Below are 26,989 nucleotides of genomic sequence, written 5' to 3' on the forward strand. Positions count from 1 at the left end.
AGACTTAAGCTTGGTGCTATTTAAAGAAGAGATAAGCTATATTTCACACCCACGTAGTGGTTTCAGTGAATTATTTGTATACAAAAGTTCATTCCTTTGGTTACATCTATCATACAACAAATAGCGAATTAACACATTTTAAACTCAACCCTTCCCTTAAAAATGCACTCAATGGCAAGAGCTATGCATTTACTGTTGTATTAATCTTACGCATTTATGTCTTGGTCTTGGGGGCCATGAAAAAGAATTTCTCTGCATAAATGCAACTTATGCAATTTAAATAAAAGACAGGAGCTCTACCCAATAAGTGTGCAACCATTCCAGCTTTAATAGCTTCTAAAAACTATACAGCCCCTTAGCCGTGATTGTTTTCAGAAATGTAATTCATTCACTGAAGTAGAAGGAAAGTTAGGCAATCTTCCCCAATGATTTTCTAAAATCTCCAGGTGCCTGTTTTCGAGCATGTGCATCTGTGTGCATGTGCATCTGCGTCATGTATACGCAGTAGTGGATCTGACTTGCCTTACCCCTCCTCCAAATACAGCCATTCCAAAGCTCATGCCAAAGAAATGCAGACCCGTTTCCTTGACCAGCACTAGACAAATTTTTCTTATAATGATGATAATCTTAAAACAAATTTGAGGCAGAAATACTGAAAGAAGTAATGTTAGTGTGGTTTCTGAACAGGAAATTGCATTTACCATGAAGCAGACGATGTTCCTGTAACTGCAGAGATCTGTACTCCACCCATTTTTGTTTCAAGGTTTGCTGTGAGATTTAAAAAAAAAAAAAAATTTATTATTAGGAAACCCCAGTGAAGCTAGCAATTTAATTCTAGGTGTTGAGATTTGTCATTAAATTTTTTACCTTTCTTTCTAGTACTACCATTCCATCTCATCCATTTAAAATATTTTTGCTGTATAAAAGGAGGATATTGAGAATACTATGCCCTCAAAAAATAATCTAGTAGTACCAACAAGCTTTCTTTTAAAAAACAAGAAAAACAATAAAATATATTTTTATTTGAACAATTATTTTAAAAAGATTATTTGGGTTTGTGAAAACGTACTTGCTGTTTAGGCAAGGATTTATACTCTAGGATTCCCACATCTGTAGGATGAAGACAATAATAGAGCCTAAACCCCAGAAATGTTATGAGGATTAGATGAGTGCATAGATGTAAAATTTTTAGAACAGTGACTAGAACTTAGTTAATGCTCTACAAATATCATCATCAACATACGAGCCCAAAGACCTCCACCTCCCGGGTTCAAGCAATTCTTCTGCCTCAGCCTCCCAAGTAGCTGGGATTACAGGCACGCCCCACCATGCCCGGCCAAATTTTTGTCTTTTTAGTAGCGACGGGGTCTCACCATGCTGGCCAGGCTGATCTCGAACTCCTGACCTCGTGATCTGCCTACCTCAGCTTCCCAAAGTGCTGGGATTACAGGCATGAGGCACCGTGCCTGGCTTGGACAGCTATTTATTTTCCACACAAAAAAGGAGAACAGAACTATCTGAAATGCCTCCTTAGTGGGCTAAACTTAGAACACTGCTAAGCACCCTAACTTCTTAACTGCCTCCCTTCTTGGCTGCCCCAGCACACGAGAGCTGAGACCCACAGTGGGAATTAAGTAGCTGCCACATGGGTCAAGACAGCACACAAGTCCTGGCCTATCCCACAGAGGGGACTGAGGCAATGGCAATCTAAAACAAACCAGGCAGAAGGCATCTGAAAAGACATAGCCATAGGCTCACTGTCTCCCATTATTTATTCTCTACTGTTCCCCTTCCTTTGCAAATTCAGGTCCCTACAGCAAGCATAGCAAGTGGGCACAGCTCAGGTTTGCCTGTGGACTCTTAGGCCAAAGGAAAGACAGCCTAGTTGAAACAAGCAATCCTTGCCACAAAGCAATCTGCAAGGAGTAGATGAAGGCTAAAAAGGAAGAAGAAAAAAATGTATATTTGGAGAAGAATTAAAGGAAAGAAAATAATAAAATTGCAAGAACATCATTAAATGCTTAAGAGGAACATGGCTTGTTCCTCAGTCTTCAAAGATTGAACAATAACTGGGCAGAATTTTCCAAACTTTGATACTAGTAACATTTAACAGCAACCCTTATGGTTGCCAATATAAAATCGAGCAATAAATCAATCAAATGCTTGACTCAATCAACTTCTTGTTCTTTCTGTACCATAATATAGTCTAGACTAGCTGTAATACTGCTTTGAGGGCTGAGGGCAGTGGCTTACACCTGTAATCTCAGCACTTTAGGAGGTTGAAGTGGGAGGATTGCTTGAGACCAGGAGTTTGAAACAAGCCTGGGCAACATAGTGAGACCTTATCTCTACAAATTTTTTTTTCTAATTAGCTGGGTATGGTGGTGCACACCAGTTCTTAAGAGGCTGAGGAGGCTGGGCACAGTGGCTCATGCCTGTAATCCCAATACTTTGGGAGGCTGAAGCAGGTGGATCGCCTGAGGTCAGGAGTTCAAGACCAGACTGGCCAACATGGCAAAACCCCATCTCTACTAAAAATACAAAAATTAGCTGGGTGTGATGGCAGGCATCTGTAATCTCAGGTACTCGGGAGGCTGAGGCAGGATAATCGCTTGAACCTGGGAGGCAGAGGTTGTGGTGAGCTGAGATGGCACAATTGTACTCCACCCCAGGCAACAAGAGCAAAACTTTGTCTCAAAAATAAATAAATAATTTTTTTAAAAAAGAGGCTGATGTAGAAGGATCACTTAAGCCTGGGAGGTTGAGGCTACAGTGAGCTATGATCATGCTAGTGCACTCCAGCATGGGCAATAGGGTAAGACCCTGCCACAAAAAAAAAAAAAAAAAAAAAAAGGACTGCTATGCTGCCTTATTCCCAGCTTTTAACTGTGTAAATCTGTGGTTATATGAAGGTCAAAATTAGGGACGTAGGGAGTATAAGGCTAGCAAGTGCCTGGCGTACATACCAACCTCTTTCATCTTTCTTAAAGAGATTTATTTCCTACAAGAGACTAGCGTCCAGTGGAGGAGCATAGGGATAGGTCAACAGTAAAAACTAGAGACAGAAAGAAGAGGAAGTTATATTTCTGCACTTACTATCTAAAAATACGAAGTCAGCACTGGCTGACTTTATATATACAGTCAATTTTTGGAAAAATACTGGTTTTGCAATATCTGATTTGTTGATTTGACCCAGTCATTTCAGTATGTCGTCACTTAAACCAAGAAAATACCAGTGTAAAGAGCAGATGTGTCAAAGTGACTAAGGGTTTTTCAACTGTAACCAAGCTTCCCTATTTTCCTTTGGGTCTGTTTCTGCCTGTGTTACTGACATCACAATTGTTTATTTAGACATATCTGAGCTCTCATTAGATGAGAACTAAAGCACAAGTGAGATCTAACCCCACTGGGCAGCATCACCTCACTGTGCCTAGTTCAGTGCCAGCTACATAGCAGCTGCTCAGTAAATAATGGTTGAATGAATCTGTGAAAATAATGGCTTCCTAAAACAACTCTCAGCTATCACACATTGGTTCCGAAGAAGTTCCCAATGCTTTCAATCTACAGGAGACATACAGCTGAACATTTCCATGGCACTTTAGTACTTCAATTGTGTTTTCACTGATAACATGATATTTAATTTTCATAACTTCCCTAAAAAGTTACAGATTCGAAAATGAATATTCAATGTAACAAAATATTTCCCAAGCAATACAAACCCAGTAAATAGCAGAAGTAGATTAGAAACTAGCTTTCCCAGCTAGCCCATTGGATGTGCTGTTTTCATGATGAACATTTGAATCATAGGTCAGAAGAAAGGGAATCCCTGAAAATGTGGATCAGAAAGGACCACTGTTTCTAAAGAAGAGCCCCTGGCGCAATGAAGAGTCTTTGAGGGAAAGAATGCTCACTTACACAGGATGCACAAAATAAATGTCATTGTGTGGAGGGGAAACCAGCCTGACCTTGGCTATGGGTCAGACGAAGACATTTTTGGCTCAAGAGTTAAACGGAATCTCATAATTTCAAGATTAGAAACAGGACAGACATGCAAGATAGAAAACAGAATGAAACTTAAAGTCTTCTGGATATGGAGAAGCAGAAATAAATTCTATGGCAATATATGGTTTAAATACACCTATCTGAAACACAGGTCTGAGACAGGTTTTCTGCTTAAGAAAAAAACATTGGCTGAAGCTCCATCACCAGAAAAGGAGGCTGAGAAAAGCTGATGCTGCTGGCTATGGCTCATGTAGAGCTTGCATGTTGAAAGGCAGGAATACCTAAACACAGCCTCATGACCTGAGCCAAACAGCTCACTGAGTCTTCAGGAAAGGCACGGAAGCCCCCAGACCTGGCTCTGGATTGATAGCCTTGAAGTGCCAAGTGGGGGCAAGCATCCAATTATCACATTGTGCTGAAGGGAGAGGCTATATGCCATGCAAGAGAAGTAGGCAGTCTAAACCTCCAAACACTCACAGATGTTTAATGATAAAAAAGATAATAAAATTGATAATTTGTGCATAGATTCTCTCTAAACAAAATGAAAATAGAAAAGTGTTCAAGGCCAGGTGCAGTGACTCACACCTGTAATCCCAGCACTTTGGGAGGCCTAAGCGAGCGGATCACCTGAGGGCAGGAGTTCGCGACCAGCCTGCCCAACATGGTGAAAATCCTGTCTCTACTAAAAATACAAAAAATTAGCCAGGCGTGGTGGCAGGCCCCTGTAATCCCAGCTACTCAGGAGGCTGAGGCAGGAGAATCCCTTGAACCCGGGAGGTGGAGGTTGCAGTGAGCCGAGATCATGCCACTGCACTCCAGCCTGGGTGACAAGGGCGAAACTCTGTCTCAAAAAAAAAAAAAAAAAGAAAGAAAAGTGTCCAAAAAAGACTTTAAAATAAGAATTTTTATAATCCTCTGAGAGATATAATCCTCTGAGAGATCAATGTTTATAAGAACAAGAAATTTGAAATGACAAAACAAGAACAGATAGACATGAAAAAGAACTGCAAGATAGTAAGAAAGTAATTTTTATAACTCAATAGAAAGAACACATTCTGTACAGAACAGCTAGCAAGAACATTTCTGGAGATGTTACTAAAGAATTCAGAAAGAATATAACACAAAAATATAAATAAAGACCTATGAAATAGTCATTAGGAAGCATGAAAGATAAATCAAGAAACTATGCCTAACATGAATTCCAGAAGATAATACAAGAGTGGTGTAGAAGGTATATTCCAAAAAGATTGAGTTGATAGTTTTCCAAAGCTAAAGAAAGTCTTTAAACAGAAAGAGCACTATAAGATCTACATAGTATAAATTTAGAAATGAATCCAGAACTAATTGCATTGTAGTAAAACCATAGATCAATAAGGACAAAAGAATATCTTAAAGCAACCAGAAAAAGGATTAAAGATGGCCACAAATACTGGTTTTCTAGAAGATCCAAAAATAGAAAATCCCGTAGAGAAAGAGTTATCAAGAAAAAAAAAGAAGCATAAAAAGTGGTACAAACTGCAAGAAAAAAATGGGGGCACACTCAAACAATTTTTGACAAAAATTTAAAACATCAGAATAATATTTTACTGCCAACTCAGTTAATAAATTTAAAAACTTTGTTAACAAAAACATAAGTCGCTAAAACTGTCTTTAAAAAAACCAGAAATCCTGAGTAATCTCACAACTAATAAAGTAATTGAAACAGTACATTAACAGTATTCCCATCACAAAAGAATCCTAAAACAAAATGATTCAGATGGTATTATTAAAATTCTGCCAGAAAATAAGAAGACGAAAACAGTCCCCAGGTCATGCTAAGAGTCTAGTAAACTTGATACCAAAACTTAAAAAGATAATCTAAGAAAATAAAATTACAGGCCAGTCTACCTGAAAAATGAAACTCTTTCAAAATCCTAAATACAATATTAGCAAATCGAACCTGTAATTACATTTACAAATTATAAATTTCAAGGATAAGCCAGGTTGGGTTTATCATAGAAATGAAATGGTAGCTTTATATTAGAATATATTTAAATTTCATTCACATATTGACAGAATTTTTTCAAATGAATAAATGAGAAGACCAGCTTAACAGATGCATAAAAAAGTATTTGATAAAGTTTAATGGACATGCACTATAAACACTACCAGCAAACTTCATATAGAAGGCAGTCTCCTTAATCTGAAAGATAGCTCATTCCTAGTGGAAAAGAAATTAGGAAGAATTTCCTTTAAAATCAAGAAAAAACAAGGATGCCTACAACCATAATTTCTATTCATTGTTGTATGGTAGCACCTAAGCTGTGAAGTAAAGTAAGAAAAATAACCAAAACTCATTCATAACAGATAGTTATTATCTCTACAGTAAATCCAAAATAATCTACAGATAATTCATTAGAGTTATTAGAATAGATATTACTATTCTATAATTTAGCAAAGTGTTTGAATATAGTCACAACACAGAAAAATTTATTTCACATGTCTATTAACGTCAATCAAAGCATTAGTTTTTGTAAAGAAACGATAATAAGAACAAAAAACATAAGATACAGAGGACTAAGTCTAACAGAAGATGTATAAGACCTATATGCATAAAATTATAACTTTATTAGAAAGACTTTAAATAAAACAACAAAAAATGGTAAGATCATCTATCAATAAAAAAACAGAATACCATATGATGTTGTTTCCTCAAATTTATATATATATATATATATATATATATATATATATATATATATATATACACATAATGTGCAATCAGAGCCAGGAATGGTGGCTCAGGCCTGTAATCCCAGGAATTCAGGAGGCTGAGATAGGAGAACTGCTTGAGCCCAGAGTTTGAGACTATAGTAAGCTATGATCACATTGCTGCACTCCAGCAAGGGCAATAGAGCGAGACCCTGTCTCCAAAAATAGATAAATAAAATTTGAAATCAATCAAAACACCAACATTTATTTACATATAATCTGATTTTATAATTTATATAGATGATCAAAGGACCAAGAATAACTGTGCCCAATGTGATATCAAGATTCATTATAAACAGTTTGGGATAAACAAATTGACCCACGGATCATATTAAAAAGCCTATAAGCAAATCCATGCATATGTGGAACTTGCTTAAAAATAGAGGTTTTACTGCAAGTCAGTTGAAGGGGAAAGGGGGACTACAAAATAAATGGTACTGGAAGAACTGGTTATTCATATGGAAAAAAATTAAATTGGAATTTTCCCCATACCTCATAATATATAAAAATTTATTCTGGATGAATTAAGGACTTAAAGGAAAAAGGAAAAATGTTAAAAAGCTTTAGCAGAAAATATAGATTACCTGCCAAAAATAATTAGGAGCTCTCTCATAAACAAAAATATTAAAGGAGTAATATATTCAAAGTGCTAAGGGAGCTAAACACCTACTTAAAATAATTCAATTACCTATCAAAACTCTCTTCCAATAGTAGCAGTGAAATAAAAACATTTTTCCACAAAAATCTACTTATCCCCACAGAAGGAAGGACTATAGCAAGAAAGAAAGTAAACCTAGAGGTAAGGAGTACAATGCAACAAACAACAGCAAACATATCAAAACGAACAAGTTGGTGTATTTCTTCACTACCAGCTATAGAACAAAAATCTGTATTTTGTACTTTAAAAAAATTGATACAAATTCTCTAAAGTAAGTATAATAAGGAATATAGGGTCTTCAATGGGCATTTTAAACATTGTATGGTGCTCATGATGTTCTGGAAGAGGATGGAGATACTGAAAAATTCATACATTGGTAAGTATGTACATTAAAACTTAAGGCAAAAACATGCAAAGAATAGAAATTGCTTAAAGGCATCAAATAATGATTTGTGCAAGTTAGTACTTTATTCCATAGAATATAGCCCTATTTTTCATTCTTGTTTTCAATATTTCTTTTTTCTAAAAAAAGGTGAAAAAGTTAAACTTTTTTAAAAAAGATGTTCACTAAGATTATCTTTCTTTTGCAAAAACAAATTAACTTTAAATTCAAGTACAATATGAACCACTGTTTACCCCCATAAAAATGTAGCACCAAAAATGTTAGAAATGTTTTCTTTAAAGTCAACCATAAGATTACCATTATTTACAGTATATTGATGATCCTAGCCAATGCTATAGGAGAGGAAAAATAAATTAGTTTCAATAATTGAGCTAAAGGGGCAAAAAATTTTATTATCTGCAAATGATAAGAAATCTATATAGAAAATATAAGGAAATCTATAAAAATTATTAGAATAAAGGGAGTTCAACAAAACTGGATTTTTTAAATTTAAACAAAATCATTAGCAATAAGTGGCTGAAAATTTAAAAGATTAATATAGCAAGAACAATGAGGAAGTAAACAAGAATGAATATAATAAATGATATGTAAAAATATAGGAAGATAATTACAAAATATTTTTGAAGTCCATAAAAGATCTGAATAAAAAGATTGAGATCCTGAATTCAAAGTGAGAAAAGTAAAAGCCATAAAGATTTTAATCGCTCTCATTTATTTCATAAATACAATTCAATTCCTATCAAAATTTGAGCAGAGGTTTTTCCAAGGAATTTTATAAATTGATTTAACAAAGCACAGAGATAAGCACAGTGGCAAGAGTATCCAAACCAATGTTGACAAAGAAGCAAGACTTGTTGATGAATTGGATGTGGAGGAAGAAAAAGATACAAAATAAAATCCACTCTCTTGGGCTCAATAATTAATAAGCTCATATTTCATGAAGAAAACTAACAAATGGCAGCTATTTCTAAATAAAGCCGAAGTAAGCAACCTGCCTATAGTAAACTACAATCTCTGCTCAGACTGGCTACCTGGTTGCTCTGCAATGGGATGCAGAGGTCACTGAGACAAACAGAGAGGTCTTTAGAACTATGACTCAGATGCATGAGTGAGGGTCTGGACTTCATGGCTTAGGAGACCCTCATCAGCCGAGAAAACTGAGATTTTTAAAAGCCTCAAAAAACCATCCCAGGGAATTTTCACTGGACCTCCTGCATTATTTACTATCTCTTGGACGCTAATTTCTTCCTCCTTTGAATTTGCTAGTGTATTTGCCAATGAAAGCAGATTCAAGGACAGTCACAGGATTAGACGGATAAGGTTTTTGTTTTAAGGATGAGGCAGAAGAGAAGGACACCAAAAGAGGACACGGAAAAAGTGAAAAACCCAGGCCCTCCAACACACTTGGGAAAACAATGACTTTTTTCGTTTTAATTCCAAACAAAATGTAAATCAATAGAGATCACAGGTGCACTAATGAAGAGTTCTTCAAGTGGCGTGCCTTCCTGTTGCCTTTCTGAGCCTCATAGACACACAGAAGGAGGAAGGAAGAAAGTGATTTACACTGGTTTGCAGAATTTGATATTCCTCCAAAGGTAATTGTGCGGCTCTTGATAATTCAGCAGTTTAGATTCATCACGACATTTCTTTTTCAAGGGCTATCTCAGTTCCTCAAATAGATCTTTATTTTACCACTCACACATTCAAGGATGAAAAATGTGCCTCACTGCATTAAATTAAATTACCTTTAAAACCTGCAGCTTTGCTTCAAGCTCCGTTCTTTTCAGAATCATTGTTCCATTAAGAGTCTCTATCCTGTTTTAAGAAAAAAAAAAAAGAAGAGGAAGGTGGGGAGTGAGTAACATGAGTGATTCATTTAAATAAGTACCATACTACAGAGTACTACACTTTGAGCACATACTATACTAAAAACGAAATATAAATGTTACAGTTCTCATGGCACTTCGAGTAGCTGGACCAAAGCCAAATCTTCTGATAACAGAGAAAGAAAATGGGGGAAAACTCCCCTTGAGAAGGTGGCTAAAAGAAAGGATCCTAGTTAATTTGTAAACTATAGCTTATTTTATAAAAGTCACTACGTGACAATGATGGCTGCTCTCTACTAGAATCTGTTCTTGTGGGGATGGGCTGAATGACCTCACTCATTTGGTAAATATTTATTGGGCATCTACTATGTACCAGATTCTAGAAACCATGCTGAACACAAGGGGCACAACAACAGAAATAATAGGCACTAGGGGCTTTCACAACCATGGAATTAACACGCTACTTCTTGAAAGAGGGAGAAATCCTTTCCTCCATAGGATTCTAGGAGCCTTTACCTCTGTAAATCTCCTTATAATTTTGGTACTAGAAGAAACAGAAGTACAACTACTATGAGATAATAACCTTCATATGATTCTTTATCTCAAAACATTCAGTTTACAAACTCTAATCCTAGAATTATCAACTTACCAGTGTTCTGTTCTTCCCACACCACACACATTTCTAAAAATAAAATACTTGTTCTATTCTGAGTGATTTGATTTGTTCTGTGTGTTCAAGTTAAAGGCTTTTATTTTGACTACTAAACCATCAATCTGAATATGATTTAAAAATTTCATTTGTGAATCACGCACCAATTTTTAAAGTGTTGGTTCAAGTTCCTTCTTGTAATTAAGCTGTACCTCTCTATAAAGATGCAAGGAATTTTTCAAGGCATGGTAAGAGCATTAAATGTGGAGATCAGTCTTCTCCTACTTCTAATAGCATCATGCCAGGAATAATCAGGTGGTAGCAAGCCAAATACTGTCTGTTTTCTCCTTAAGGGGATCTTGACTCTCTGAGAAATAGTGGGAATCCATATGAATCTGTTTCATTGGGATTGAATGTCAGTTTGACCTGCTGAAGCAATAGATGTGTATGGGCAAAACTGCAACCATTGATTTGGCCATTTTCCTCAGTATTTGTATAGACTGTCTCCCATTTTCCTGGATTTCCAACAGTTACCTCCATCTACAACCCCTATTTACCTGTGGTCTACCCTCTTCACCCATGTGGAACATGCTTTCTGACTCTAACTACCAGCAGTTCCCCTCAGACTCTGCACGGTTCCTCTCCTTTGGATCCAGGGTTCTCTAGAGCAAGAGCACCTCATCCTTTACCCTGAACTCACAGGACCTATAGAGTTGGACCCAACTTGTTACCACCACCGTCTTTCAAATCTGCTCTCACAAACACCCAAAGCATCCTTTGAAGTTTTAGACCAGAATCACTGAAGAGCATCCAGCAGATTTTCTACTGGCAGCTTCCAAGGAGCAGCTGTAGCTGAAAAGGACAGATCCTGGCATCCAGAGCAGGTGGTCAAACCCCAGCCCTATCACTTACCAGTTATGTGACCTTAACTAAGCCCCCTCTAAGCTTCAGGCACTTCATCTATAAATAGGAATAAAATTAACCTCATGGGTGGCTGTGAAGAATAAATGAGACAATATATGACCCACCTCAATCAGAATAAAACCCAAACTTGTTGGCATGTCCAAAGAGATCCATGGTCTGCCCCCAGGCCAACTCTCTGGCTTCATTTCTTATTATACTCTCTCTAATCCATCAAATACCAATTATACTGTCTTTTTCTCTTTCCCTTGTACATGCCAAGCCCATTTTGAGCACTCAGAGACCTCTCTCTTTGCCTGAAGTGCTCTTACGAGGAGTTCATTTGACCATCCTTCTCTTCATTTAGATCTCAACTCAAATATCGCCTCCCCAGAAAAGACCACTTTACACATCTAAGCCAAAGTAGCAGCCTTCTTACCTAGCATGACAGGCCATTGCTGTTTTGCACTTTTCTCATAGTAGTTATCAATAACTGAAATATACACATTACTTAAATTTCAGGCTTTTCTGAGCCATTTCCTTCCATAACTATTAACGTACTAAGAGAGTCTTTATCTTCATCTCTCCTGAGCCTATCACAGAGCTGGAAACATAGTATTTGCTCAATAAATATGATTTTAATGAATGAGCGAATTTCATCATTTAACTATCCTAAGATTTTATTAGGTGCTAGTATTGTTATGGTAGAAAAATCAGTCAAACCTCTAATTGGGAAAGCCAGTGTTCTATCAAGAAGTTTGGGGCCAGGCGCAGTGACTCAGGCCTGTAATCCCAGCACTTTGGGAGGCAGAGGCGGGTGGATCATGAGGTCAGGAGATTGAGACCATCCTGGCTAACACGATGAAACCCTGTCTCTACTAAAAATACAAAAAATTAGCCAGGCATGGTGGTGGGCGCCTGTAGTCCCAGCTACTGGGGAGGCTGAGGCAGGAGAATGGCGTGAACCCGGGGGGCAGAGCTTGCAGTGAGCCAAGATCGCGCCACTGCACTCCATTCAGGGCGACAGAGCGAGACTCCGTCTCAAAAAAAAAAAAGAAGTTTGGAATATTTGGAACATGTGGTGTGAGTATGTGTGTTTCAGGGTGGGGAGGGTTGAACAGACTATTCTTCCTTCCAAATGGAACACTAGAAGAGAAAAACAGGTGGCTTGTCACATAAAAGGAAAAACTCAGCCCTTCTGACCTTTGATTTGTTTTAGCTACAAGATTATATCAACCATGAAAATTGGATCAGTTCTTCCCAGTTTAAAGAGAATGTGTGCCAGTTTAATTGAATTTGACATTAAAAAAATACATTTTTAAAGGCCATCCTTCCCACACAGACGTTTGGGCTATTGATGTCCTCTGACTTCAGATGTTGACAGTATGTTCAAGTGTGAGGAATCTTGAGAAACAAAAGGAACTGATAATGTTTGTACCCCACTCTAAAGCTCCGGTGCACTGCCTCACTCCATCTTGTAATGCTGAACAAAAGGCCTATTTATTCACTCATCAGGCATTATGAGAAAACATAACATTTTGAAGCCCCACGGGAACTAGACAGATAGTTACGTTAGCAGGTTTCCGGACGATCTGATCAGGTCAACGACTTGTTTGTAGGTAAAACCTTCTGTGCTCACACCATTGATATTTGCAAGGACATCACCTGGGAGATGCCAAGAAAAATGAGTGTTATGTTGGTTAGTTAAATAATCCCGCCTGACATGCAAATGAAACAAGCAGCTCCAAGTCTTAAAAACATAAAGGAGCCAAGAAAACTCAAAGCAACAAATACATCCTGACCTTCACTCTCAAAACATTTTATTTTCTTTCCATTTAAATGATTCCTAACATGAGCAAAAATTTAAGTTACCAGCTTGCAGGCCAGCACAGTGAGCTGGGCTGTCCTCCTGTATTTTGCATATCAAAGTGAACATTTCCGAGGAGCAGGCATTCTGATTCTGGGGCCTGTAAGACTGTAAAAATTAAGATGATATATAGTTACTATTTAACAACCTCAACATCTATTTGCCAAAATTTAAAATGATGTCAATTATCATTAAGCAGTATAATAGGTAAGTTCAAAGGACAAAAGATTTCCACTATAAACTAAATCAAGGTATCAATTTTGCAATTCTACCAGACAATCTGTAGCCAACTCCATTCATAAAGACATCTGTCATGAGAAAGAAAGTGAAATGAGAGTGGCTCAAGATTTTATATTTTCAGGCCCAAGATATCACCTGATGCTGTCACGATTTATTTTTAAAAATTGAGTTTCTCATTTCCCAATGGGATAAAACAACGATGGCCAAGTGCAATGAGAAAAATCCCTAAGTGGTTCTCCCAAGCTAAAACACTCATTATAGGAGTATGAAATTGTACACATGCAGCAAGGAGACATGCCAACAATGATTATTTTAAATCAGAGTTCTGCACATAATGACAATCTGCCCTGCATTTATTCAAAAGTACTATAATTGACTCAATTACCTTCATTTCTGAGCACCCTCTGGTATGCCTGTCCTGAATCCTCACCGGTTCATTAGTCACCCGACTAAATTAGAAAAAGTTAAGCTTCAACTCTTGCCTCAATTAGGCACAAGTAGTTTTGTGGTGGTGGGTTTTTTTATTTTTAATTATACCAAAACACTGAATAAATGTTTGCTAGATATAGTGTCCCAATGACCTATAACAAATATAATTTTCTTTTTTTCACACATTTAAATCATGAAGTCTAGTTCCACTTAGAAGCAAAATCAGTGTTCTGAGTAGAGTACGTCTTTTAAACATCTGATTCCTAAAATTAAGCTACATTAAAGTAGTACTTCCTTGTGAAAAAATTGATGTCTGATGTTCATTCTTTCTTATTCAATAATCCCTGAGGCACCACAAGTCAGCCACATGCAAGCAACTTCTAGAAACTTGGGTCTGTTCACCTCTAAAGGACTTCTATCTAATCTATAAGGCACTTAGAATCCCCATATCTTAAAGGTAGAAGGGACTTTAAAAGATCATGCACTATGTTCCCATCTATGTCAGAAACTTCATTGACAGCTTTCCTGCCAGGGGTCTTCTCAGTATAGCCTAGACCCTTCTGGAGATGAAAGACTGATCTAGTTCATGTGGTACATGAATAAAATATATAACTGACACTCCTTTGGGAAACCACTGTTCTAACAATTCTCATTAGCAGTGAGACTCTACCCTCCATTCCCAGAGATCAAAGTGAGTACAGTGCAGTGGAAACATGATGATTTATGTAGCTGGCACCTCCATATATGTTCACATTGGGCGTAAAATATGGTAGTTAGAAATAGAAAAAAAACAGAAACCCCAAAGCTACAGAAAGTATTAATTGGATACTTTTTTCTCTTACCCAGTCTTCTAGCTCCCATTAAGGGATCAGTGACACAATGATCACCTGCATTTCTTAGAGACACGAAGATCTCATTGTCCTTTCTCATGCCCAGTGACATTCATTCTAACACCTGTCATTTGTGGATCTTCTATTGGTAAGGCACATCACTAGGTACATTGCATGTATTGTTTCATTTAAAACTCCTAAGGACCCCATAAGGCATTAGGAGGATATGAATTCAGGTGTGCATGAGTCCAAAGTCTGCATTCCTATCAGGCTGCACGATTCTGATAAGCAGCATAAAACTAGCTCCCATGGAGGACCATGGATCTGGTCTCTTCCAAAGTGTCATTCCTCTAGTAGGCCACATCCCAAACGTGTACTCACACTGCATGCACAATATGGGTACATGAGGTTCTATCTGATTTTCAAAAAGTTCCCAGAAGCATGTCTCCTATTTGTTAACTGCTGCAAATCTGATGAGTGTTAGGGAATAGATTATGGTGTGTATTTGACAATGGAGAGCATATACCAGAGGGAATTTACAGGAGTGTGGGTTCCTGCATCACTGAGATAACACCTACATGCTGCCATTTAGAGGTGCCATTAGTTCATGTTGATCTACAAAAGTTCAGTGGTGTTGTGGCCTGACATAGTTTTGACTCTTGCTCCATGGAGAATAAGTATTTATGGTATGGGAGAAAAACTTAAGAAAGTAGTGACATTATTATGGCAGTATAAGAAAAATAAAGAAAGGTGAGTAGTCATTTATCCAGTTTTCAGTAGCCACTGCTGCACATCCTTGAGGATAATTCTCCTTTAAAAAGAAGCAGTGACAAAAAGCAGTGTCTCTACAACAGAATAGGGAGTAGTTCATATGACCGGGGAGTAAGAGGGAGTACTATGCTTCTAAAACCTATAGATTTCACCAGTTACTGTGGTGAATTACAGATTTCTCCAAATTTAAAAGTACAAGAGTTAGGAAAGTAGAAGTGATCCTCTTTTCAAAGTGCCTTCTCTGTCTTCATTGCAGCTAAAGTTCCATTTTGTTTCTTTACTCATAAAACATGTTTTTCTTAGCAGTTTCCTGTTCCTAATCTTAAAATAAACACTGACTTTCCAATTGTGGGGCTGATATCACACCAGAGTTTTCTGAAAGCAGCAGTAAAGCTAAGATCTAAAATCTGATATAGAGTGTAAGAATATGATTATGCAAAACACATCCAAAAGACATGCAAACGTACTATGGAAAAAAAAACAGAAATGCTTAAGCTACTACTGTTGCACTTAATTGGGTTAGACTTCATTTGACCTACCTCACCCATTTTACAAATGTGCTCATGAAAAAGCAGACAGCTAATAAGCAATGAAATTCTTAGGCAATTATGCTGAAACTTATAAAGACTTAAAAATTTCCTACAGCATGAGGCAATCTGCAAGTAGAGCCAAATGTCCTCAAGTGTTTCAAATAACAATTATAAAGCATTGTCATTAGGAAAAAAAGCTACAAATTGCTCATTATGTACAATATGAACTCTAGTAGCAAAACATACCAGGAGCTATCCATGAATATATGCATTCTATATACACAGATGTATAGTCTTTCGAGTGTCTCTTGAATGCCAAAGTAAATACTTAAAATCTGATACACAGTATAACAATATGATTATACAAAACACATGCAAATATATCAAGTACACATCTGTAAAATGTATTTCACTCTCTTATCTAAGACCTAGCTGATACCAACCATTTCTGATCAGTCTGGGACTTAAGGGAAGACTGAAGCAACTAAGCACAAACTGCTGAGCATATCGCAGAGGTTTTGTTATCATCTTCAATGTTTTCTTTCCTTAATAGTACTCAACACACTGAAAAACTACCCCCAAACAGCCACACACTGAATAAAAGTCATAGGCTCCATCATTCTCTAATCCTAACTTCATTTTTAATTTGCACATAACATGACACTACCAATGCCACTTTCTTCCTTGGAAGTCTAGAAAATGTGAAAACTGCCCACCTGAATTTCAAATCCAAATGTTTCATTATCCTGCTTCTCCACAGTAACAAGCTTTCTGTAATAAAAATGTTTAAAAAAGAAACTGCATGAAAATTAAAGTATCACATTTGGCACAGATCTATCATTAAAAATAACTGTCACAATTAAAAATAACTGACATTTATGTAAATTGTAGTATGTAAGATTCTGTGTGTGTGTCTGTGTGTGTGCGTCTGTGTGTGTGCGTAGAGAGAGAGAGAGAGGGAGAGAGAGGAAAAAACAGTCTGGAGAGCTATGTTCCTAAATATTTTGGGAGAGACAAAAAATAATTCAATCTCTTTACCTTTGAGACCAGGAAAAGTCACTTAAAGAACTTGATCTGGTCAAAGCAAGCTGAAAAACACAAAAAGCATATAGTTATCCCAGGGTCTTCAAGATACACTGTAAAATGTTCTAAATCTCTCTCTCTCTCTCACACACACACACACACACACACACACACAACCTGTTCTTTACCACCTTCTTTGGCCCAGCTCCTGGGAAATTGTTGCATAAAGGCAGCCATTTCCATTCTCTACATTCTCTAGTGATAGCAGAGGAGAGTAGGGAGACAGGATTCTAGGCATTCCAATTAAAAGATTGAAAGAGGTTTAGATAGTAATACAATGTGGCAAAAGTGTTAAAATAATGTGGCAAAACTCCAAAGCTTCCAAAGAGAACTTCCTCTCTGGTCTGTATTTAAAACAGCCTCTGAAAGATTAACCATAGCAATTTGTAATCACACTGAAATCCAAAGAAAAATAGCATACTTAGAATGGCATATGAAACCCAAATACTTTATAGTTTTTGGAGATGATGATGAAATGACTGTGTTTACTATAATAATTCAATACGTTTCTGTTTTTAGTAGGATAAAATAATCTCTGAACAACCAACTCACACACACAATTCAGGTAAAACCAGGAACTCAAAACCTCATTTCTGCTTATGATTTATTTTTGTAATAGTTTTGGAAGACTAATGTGAAATTTCCAGCCAAGAAAGGAAAGAAACCTCAGAATAGTATCAATGGTATAAATAATATCACCTTCATTCCTCTGCACTTTTGGAAAAGATCATATAAACATAAGCTTTCAGGACACATTCTACCACTGTAAACAGAAGCAGCATCAACAAAAGGTGACAACTTATTTTTTAGGAAAATTGCAGCAGGTTTTTGTGTTTTTTTGGTTGGTTTGTTTCTTTGTTCAGGAAATGTTTATTAGCCCTATTCTCAAATGTTGCTTCAAGGGCCCAAAACATAAGCTACTAGCTAACCCATGGTTTTTAATTGTCAACCTGAAATGGTTGTCATATATAAATGAACACATAAAATATCAAGAGATCAATGTATAGTCAGTCCAGACAAAGCAAAATAAAATAAGTAAAGGACGAAAACTAGAAGGGGGAAAATATGTAGGAGATATTAATGCTTATGTGACAAGTTACACAAATGAAATGCTTATTAAGACATTCATTAGGAGTGAAGCCTACATCACTGTAGGAATTTTGAATTACCAGGTACCAAATGCCAGCATTTTCACAAATTTCCTGGAATGGACCAGTGTTAAGAATTCAGCCACCAGTCCATAAACTTAACGTAATGGAGAGGTGGTCTCTTCTTACCAATTTGCTGTAAATTAATTATATTTTCCTCTTTTGTTAGTTCTGGGCTTCAACTCACTTATATCGCAATGGAGACTGAAAGAAATTGCTCAGACCCAAAAAGATTCTCTAGTCTTGCTAAAAAGTATCTCTTTTCAGTTTATAAGCACTAACTGTGGAATGCCAACAAGGATTGGTATGGTTTGTTGTAACCTGATTTTGTACCTCGTATGTACCGTTACCAAGGATAGGGACTATTCATCTATGTTAGTGGGCTTCCTTGCAGAAGAGAGCCACAAACTTGATATTTCCAAGCATTCTCAGTCTGTCCCTTATATTGTACTCATATTTTCTTAATCTATTTTTATTATCTTCAGCTGCTTGTTTTCCGCTCTTAAGCCAAATTACATAATGATAACTAGGGCTTTTTTATTCTTTTTATAAAAGTTTCTTATACCTCTATAAATAGGGGCTTATATTTTTAAAGTATTACTCTTGCTATCAGTATTCATCATATTATTCATATATCCATATAGAGAGAGCTATATATATATGTATACATATATGTATATATTTATATGAAATGCATACTGGATCAAATACTTCACATCTGTACATAATCATCTGTGTGATTTGGACCTCTTGGGGAATGTATTTGTTTTACTTTCTGCCCCAATGCCCAGCACAGGGCCTGGAATAGAATGGAAACTTAAAAATAGAGAAATAGATAAAAATAAATAAACTACTAAACGAAAATGGAAGCAACTGAGGTGGTTGAAGAGCCACATTAAATATTCACGTTCAGGAGAAATATGTAAAGATAGTCTTCAACATTGTCCTTTATTAAATTCAATATCATAGGAAAAACTCAAGGATAATCACTCAAATACATAAAGTAAAATTTAAAAATCTTAAATATGTAGCAAGATTTAAAAATGAAAGAAAACGGACAACTGTATATCCATATGCAGAAGAAAGAAACTAGACCATACCTCTCACTCTATACAGAAATCAACTGAAAATAAGTAAATGGATCAAAACCTTCATGTAAAACCTGAGACAATAAAACTACTGGAATAAAACATAGGGGAAATGCTTCAGCATATTGGATTGGGAAAAAATTTTATGAATAAGACCTTCAAAAAACAGGCAACAAAAGCAAAAATAAACTAACGGTGTTATGTTAAACTAAAAAGATTCTGCACAGCAAACAATCAACAGAGTGAAAAGACTACCTGTGGAATGGAAGGAAATATTTGCAAACTACTCATTTATATATCCAGAATATATAATGAACTAAACTACCTCAACAGAAAAAAAAAATTTAAAAATGGGCAAATGATCTGAACAGACGTTCCTCAAAGGAAGCCATACAAGACTGGGCATGGTGGCTTATACCTGTAATCCCAGCACTTTGGGAGGCCAAGGAGGGTGGATCAACTGAGCTCAGGAGTTCAAGACCAGCCTGGCCAACATGGTGAAACCCTGTCTCTACAAAAATACAAAAATTAGCCAGGCATGATGGCAGGTGCCTGTAATCCCAGATACTAGGGAAGCTGAGTTGGAAGAATCACTTCAACCTGGGTGGCGGAGGTTGCAGTGAGCTGAGATCATGCCATTGCACTCCAGCCTGGTGACAGAGTGAGACTCCATCTCAAAAAAAGAAAAAAGAAAGAAAGAAAGAAAAAGAAGACATACAAATGGCTAGCAAATATATGAAAAAATGCTCAATATCACTCATCATTGGGGTAATGGAAATTAAAACCACAATGAGGTATCATCTCACACCAGTTAGGATAGCTATTATCAAAATGACAATAAATAATAAATGCTGGTGAGGATAAGGAGAAAAGGGAACTTTCATACACTGTTAGTGGGAATGTAAATTAGTACAGCCACTATGGAGAACAGTATGGAGGTCCCTCAAACAACTACAAATAGAACTACCATATGATCCTGCAATCCCACTACTGGGAATTCATCCAAAGGAAAGGAAATCATTATATCGAAGAGACATCTGCACTCCCATGTTTATTACAGCACTATTCACAATAGCCAAGAGATGGCATCAGCCTAGGTGTCCAACAACAGATGAATGGATAAAGAAAATGTGGTATATATACACCATGGAATACAATTCAGCCATAAAAAAGAATGAAATCCTGTCATTCACAGCAACATGGATTGAACTGGAAGACATTATGTTAAGTGAGATAAGCCAGGAATAGAAAGTTAAACACCACATGTTCTCACTCATATGTGGAAGCTAAAAAAAGTTGATCTCATAGAAGTAAAAAGTAGAACAGAGGATACTAGAGGCTGGGAAGGGTTGGGGGAAGAAATGGATAGGGACACATTTGTTAAAGGATAAAAAATTACAGCTAGATAGGAAGAATAAGTTCTAGTGCTCTATACTGTAGGCTAACTATAGTTAACAATAGTATATCATGTACTAGTTTCAAATAGTTAGAAGGAGGCTATTCAACAGTCCCAAAACGAAGAAATGATCATTGTGTGAGGGAGGTGATGGATATGCTAATTACTCTGATCTGATCACTGTACATTCCATGTATCAAAACATCACTATGTATACCATGAGTATGTATGATTATATATCAACTGAATAAATACAAATTTTAAAAATCAAAAAATTTTAAATGAAAGAAAACAGACAAGAACAAAAAAAAATTCAATCCGAAACAAGAAATGCAGAAAAAGTACTAACAGAAAACAAAGATAGTAGTGCCTTAGTACATAGCTGCTAAGTGGATGAATGGTGGCAAGAATTAATAAATTATTAGTAAAATTTTGAGCCTTGTCAATTTTAAATACCCTTTTAGTATGCCAGAAATCAGTGCATCTATTAGGAACTTCAAGATTTCATCCAATCTGTCTTTTGAATCAAAAGTCATTCTGGATAGATTCAAATGTAAAATCTTTTAAACCACAGGACAGACCTGAAGCCTCTATAGATATTTCCCCCACCACTCTACTTCTAACCTTTCTATATAGCTAATTGACTAGTTAAAGATGAAAATATTTGTCTAGCACAACATGAGAAGCATAGCAGATTTTCAGTTCCTGTGGACTGACTAATTTGGGTTATCAGCAACACCAAAAGTCAGATTAAGTCAAATTACAAATTAGTTTCCATTCGGTATTAGCTAAGAGGCTGTTTCAAGCACCTAACACTTAAACAAAAAACAATTTAAATAAATTAAGTACCGTCAAATTCTCTGACACGTGCCATGTCTTGACACAAAGCCTACTTGTTTTTGATCTGGGCTGTCAGACTCAGGCGATGTGGAAAGGAATGTTCCCAGGGTTCGAAACTAGCTCACACACCAAACTACCTGCCTAAAGTGAAATGAAGTGTGTCTAAGGTCTTATCAAGGGTTTTGCACTTTGAAAAAAAAAAAAAGTCTTTCCTGCCCCCCTTTCCCTAGGGCGAGCAGCCTTATTCAAGGATCTGACCAGTGGGGTCTATGTTCCCCAGACAGCCGTCCAGTCAGAGCCTTTTCTAAGGGTTGTAGTGATGGCACCAAAAATCATGAATGAGGAACTGGTGTGCAATTCACAGCATATGCTGGCAACAGCTGTCTTTTATTACACATTATCTAATATGAGAAATCTAGGTTTAGCAATTTGGCAGGCTTGCAAACTACACATTCAATTATGACTGCTGAATAGACAAAGCTTCTTAACTCCTTGCTAGCCATAATACACTGATACCTAGGGTTGGGCTTACGATCACTCTTCTGTTTTTAGTCAGATGACTTAAAAGATCAGGCATTAATATTGAAAATTTAATTTCTTCTGCTCTGCAGTGATTCCACACATTCCTCTTCAGTGGGAAACCAAGACCAAATACTTCAGCTGTCAATTTCTGAAAGACAGGAGTAATTGGCAGCTCAGCCAGATAGCCAGCTCTCCTTAGAGAAGCTCAAAGTTCAACACTTTAGCCACTTCTGGGTTACAGAGGTTACTTCCTCCTGGTCCCCACTCTATATACTCATCTCCTGAAAGTGTTGGGGAGGGTGCTGGGGAGAGGTTACTGATTCAAGAGTGAGGTTTTTTGTCACTGTTACTTGTTTCAAAGGCCCCAAAATTATGTGCTCTGCTCCCTTTCCAGTCCCTTGCCTCACTCCCCAATTCTTCCACGCAACTCCCACCCACTTTTAAATAAGGAGCATTAGGATATCAACGCTCCACAGACTATTCAAAGATGCAACAAAATAATGGAGCTGAACTTAATTTCCTAACGTTAAGTGCCCGGAGAAACCGAAATACAATACCGCCATTTCCAAGTAAGGTCTGATTGTAGGCTCACAGACTCTTCAAGAAAAATTATTGGATATTGACCATGCATGCCACAATACCGATTAAAGAATAATTTTCAAAGTCATTTGTAGTGAAATTAGCACAGTTTTCTACCTAAAATTGTCGTGAGGTGATTAAAATCCTTTGGTGTAGTTCAGGACAATTGGGAGTTACGGCACCTGATGGGTGTGCTGCCGGACACACCGTGAAAGCTGCTGCAGGGCAGAGCCCAGCCCAGCAGCGTACACATCCCAGAGCAGAGCACACATTCCCTATCTGAACTTATAGATGAAATCAGCCTGCCAGAAGTTGCCTATTTAGCAATAATGTGATAACTAAAAGAAAATTAGGAAAAGAGAGTCAGTCTGTGGTACCACTGAAGTTTGTGGACTTGTTTGTCAGGTCCCTGGTTCTCACTATAGCATTCTGTAAAAACTGCTTTCCGAAAGCAACGTACTACAGTTATGAGAGTGGGTAGTAAGACAATCACTACTTCTTTGACATCATTGATAGAGACTGTCCTTAATTCCTCCTGTCTCCTTCCTACCGAGCTTTCCATTGCAAAGATTTTTTTTCTTTTGCCCTAAAACTATGTTCACAAGTAGAAGCCATACTGGGGTGTCTGACACTTCCTATCAGTACAGGTAGTGAGATAATATGCACACAGAGAAATCTATTTTTAAATAATTCTGAATGTAAACACCCAATTGATTCTGAAGACTAATTTGAAACTACAAGCTAACCAGATATAGCTTTGCAGAAACCAAAGCCAACAACAACAAGAAGTATGAGCTGTTGACGTCAGCCCTGAAAGTGTTGAAAATAACAGTAGGCAGAGAAACACCTGCTCATGTGATTGCCTCACAAGGATCTTGTTGCCTGCAATTTAGTCAGTGCCAAATGGGTGATTATTCTCTAAAAACCAGTTAAAGGAAATGAACATCCATTTGGAAGATTGTGAAATGTTGGGATAAACTTGCATCAAGTCTCATTGATGATAATTGTACGGAATCAGAACTATCATGTACAAGAAGTTTTGTTTTGCTATTTTTTAAAGCAATTCTCACAACAGTAAGAAAAAGCTGTTTGAATATGGAAAGTCTACCACATGAAAGAATTTGAGAGAAGAGGAATGAGAAGACCTAGAAAAGATGAGAACATCTGCATAAATTAATTAGTATGGGGATGTGTGTGTGCCTGTGTGCATATGTGTACATGTACATATGCACATACACACACACACACACGTGTATTTCATATGCCAAAATCCCTCTCTTTATCCTCCTCTGATAATCAGCCTCTCCTACTGATTGCCTTCTTTCAGTTCATGCTATCTTCACTCTGGCTTAAAACCAGATGTGACTCCTCTGTCTTCAGTCCCTTTCATATTAAAGCCTTTCAGTCTCCTTTCTGTTCCCCCATTTCCTCTTTCTCCAACTACTGCAAAAGTTCCTCCCTCACCACTAGTCTCTACTCACTAATCCACTACATTTCTACAATAAGGTTCCTGAAATCCTCTACTTCTCAAACACGTTCAGTGGCCCTCGTGCCGGCTTTTTCAGGGGAAGTTGTCCAAGTGTTCTGTAAAGCAGCCCAGCGCTGAGATCTCCTCTCACCTCCTACACACTAACCAGGTTCTCCTGACACACTTAATATTGTGTTGTTACACAAAAAAGTCCTCCAGGCACCAGGATCTATGCCTCAGCTTCAATTTCTCCCTTGCTCTGGAATACCCTTCAATATCTGGAATACCCTTCAATATCTCGAATATCTATTTCCAAGGCTATATTTAAAGATGTTTCACTTCGATGAGAGTATTCATGTTGTTTTACTTTGCAGAAAACCCATTCTTTCTGCTTACTGAATTGTAAACAGTATATGGGTAGGAAACATTCGCATCTCGTCTTTTTACCTCCTACACTTAGCATGATGTCCGTCTCCTTGTAGGTGCTCAGAAACCATCTGTTGCATTGAATTGCATGGGCTAGAGAGTAGATCAAATGAGTAAGGTTGCAGGTATGGAGGACATAGAGGGTGGAAAGTTCCCACCCTGATTGAAAAAGTAGCCACAGTCTCCAGCAAAAAAAAAAAAAAAAAAAAAAAATCATAGCCTAATCAAATGAACCATAGTTGGTGTGATAGTGTCATGGCAAATATAAAGAAAATCTGACTGCTTTATATCTGAAAACTGAAAAAAGATGTCAGCATTTCTCATGTTGCTTTATCTTCAGACAGGTTGTAGATTGATAAAATGTTCATCATTACATTAAACTTTGTATCATAAAAGCACTTTAGATTGAGAACAATCAATAATCCAAATCATGGAAAATTGTGCCCTTATCTTCACTCTGAAAAATATGAAGGAATCAGCTATATACATCACTGAAAAAAGATCATGTCTCTCCCAGTATGCCATACCTCTCTAATCCTGAATTTAGAAGGCTTAAGAGAAGCACATGATTGTACATGCAAGACTTAAGCGCAAAAATTCTTGCTCTAGGGCAATTCTAAATATTTTCTATAGAAATGCTACATCGAAATTCAAATATGTACCTGGGGATTTAGAGCAAGTTGTTTAAAAAAAATCCTGAAGAGGTATTAGGGTTAAAAAAAACTTTTTACATGTTAGAAATTGAAGAACGAAAAAATCAAAATAAATTCAGTTAGACATAGATTTTTCCAAATGAGTTTTCATCCCTAGAGACAAACTTTGCAATAAAAATATTAAAATGGCATAATCTAGCATTTAATAAACACACACTGAATGCCAGTCATTGTGTTAGGCACTGCACAGTTCCTCATTTAACCAACATAAGAACCCAATAAGGGTGGTTCTATTATTAACTCCATTTTAGAAAAAACAAAACTGAAGCTTAGAGAGGCAAGTGGCTTGCTCAAGATCCCACAGACACTAAGTGGTGAGCTGATATTCAATCTGGCACTCATCTATCCAAAAAAAAAAAAAAAATCTTACTTTCCAATAGCCTGAGGTATGTGCCAGCAACCCAGAGCTGAAGATAATTAGTCAACAAAATTTGTCCTCAGAAAAAGTATTTCTTATTTGATTATGAACTGAAATGACCATCAAGGACTGCAAGTAAGGATGGAAGGGAAAGAATCAGTGGAGACACAATGGGGAAAAGAGAATTAATTCTCATACTGGTTGTATCTATATAAACTATCTTCAAGTTTTTTATGCTTAATGATGTTTATTTTACCTGAGCACTTCTTCAAATAAGAAAAACAATCTTAATTTTTGCCTTGAAAAAAAAGTTTGATTGTGGTCTCAAATCTTTGGACTGGTTCACCTAGCTCCCTGAGCATCTCACCTCCTTCACCCATAATAATCAGCCAGTAATTCCAAAGCCTCTAAAATATCACCATTAGTATGAAGTCAGACAAACATATCACTCTGCCCTCAAGAGAATGTGAACACTCTAAAGGGTACAAAATAGCAATCATACCTGCTTTCGTCCCCGAGGCAGAGTAGCCACCGTGTCTGCTAGCATTTGAATCCTTCTATTATCGTCCATTGTAAGGCTGCCTGTGAGTGTGGAGTAAGAGCTATACGCTGGCCCAGCGCAGAAGTCCGCCAAATTGCCATTGCTGCTGTGTTGCAGGAGCCTTTGTAAAGACATTGTGAATAAAGATCACTCCAGCTAGCACATGGTTGAGTGGCCTTGCAGGATGGGGGAAGCTAAAAGTACAACTCTGACAAGTAATCAAAAGTAGCAAAGCAGAAAGAGCCCATGTGACCTCTGTGGTTTGAGGAACTTGTTACACAAACCCTATCTTGCTATTCACTCCCATTTCTCAAAGCTTTTTTTCTTTAAGCTCCTGAGAGAACCTGGAGCTAATTTTTACAATTTAAAGAAAAATCAACTTATTTTTTCACCTCAAACAGCCAGAATTCTTACGCTTTTATGTTCTGTGGCAAGTTGCATTCACACCACCATTTGCCAGTTTTTTCTTTAGAGAAGAAAGAAAAATGTCCCCAAGTGCTACCATTTGTTTCCCATCCATTCTCTTACTTAACATTAGCAATGCAATGCAGAAGTCAGCACACGAGGACATTCAGTTCTTGTGAATATAGGCAAGAATTACAGGTGCCGGTCATAATGTTCTCTCTCGAAGTCCTTGTAATACTGTACTTTCCCTGAAGTATACCCTAGATCATTAATGTTCATCAAAAAGACATTATATCTGCCACTGAGGTTGTAACCATTCAGCATTCTTCTGGTTGTCCTTTTACTACTTTGTCCTTACAAAAATTACCCATGATCTTTGCAAAGTACAATGGGAAGGGAAAGCCAGCACATTTAGGGCACAATGTTGCCATTTCTTAGACAAGACTTTGCAGCAGCATCAGCAAGTGGTCCCAGGGGAGGAAAGGAGTGGGCAGGAAGGTAACAGGCAAACCAAGGTGGCACCAAGAACATTGCCTGTTGGTCCCTGCATGTGCATATGGGTCAAG

General features: G+C 37.2%; 1 protein-coding gene across 1 annotated transcript in view; it reads right to left on the minus strand.

The window, feature by feature from the left end:
• The window catches only part of CYTIP (cytohesin 1 interacting protein), a 31,450-nt gene extending 5,157 nt beyond the window's left edge, over positions 1 to 26,293 (minus strand). Inside the window, exons 1-7 of the mRNA XM_019022826.4 lie at positions 25,980 to 26,293; positions 16,895 to 16,944; positions 16,573 to 16,627; positions 13,062 to 13,164; positions 12,761 to 12,854; positions 9,560 to 9,629; positions 702 to 768 (exon numbers count right to left, since the gene is read on the minus strand). Coding sequence (XP_018878371.1) covers positions 702 to 768; positions 9,560 to 9,629; positions 12,761 to 12,854; positions 13,062 to 13,164; positions 16,573 to 16,627; positions 16,895 to 16,944; positions 25,980 to 26,153 — 613 coding nt within the window. The 5' untranslated portion in view covers positions 26,154 to 26,293. The remainder of the gene's footprint in view (positions 1 to 701; positions 769 to 9,559; positions 9,630 to 12,760; positions 12,855 to 13,061; positions 13,165 to 16,572; positions 16,628 to 16,894; positions 16,945 to 25,979) is intronic.
• Positions 26,294 to 26,989: the final 696 nt, after the last annotated feature.

Source organism: Gorilla gorilla, chromosome 11, assembly GCF_029281585.2.
Source record: "Gorilla gorilla gorilla isolate KB3781 chromosome 11, NHGRI_mGorGor1-v2.1_pri, whole genome shotgun sequence".
Taxonomy (NCBI): Eukaryota; Metazoa; Chordata; class Mammalia; order Primates; family Hominidae; genus Gorilla; species Gorilla gorilla.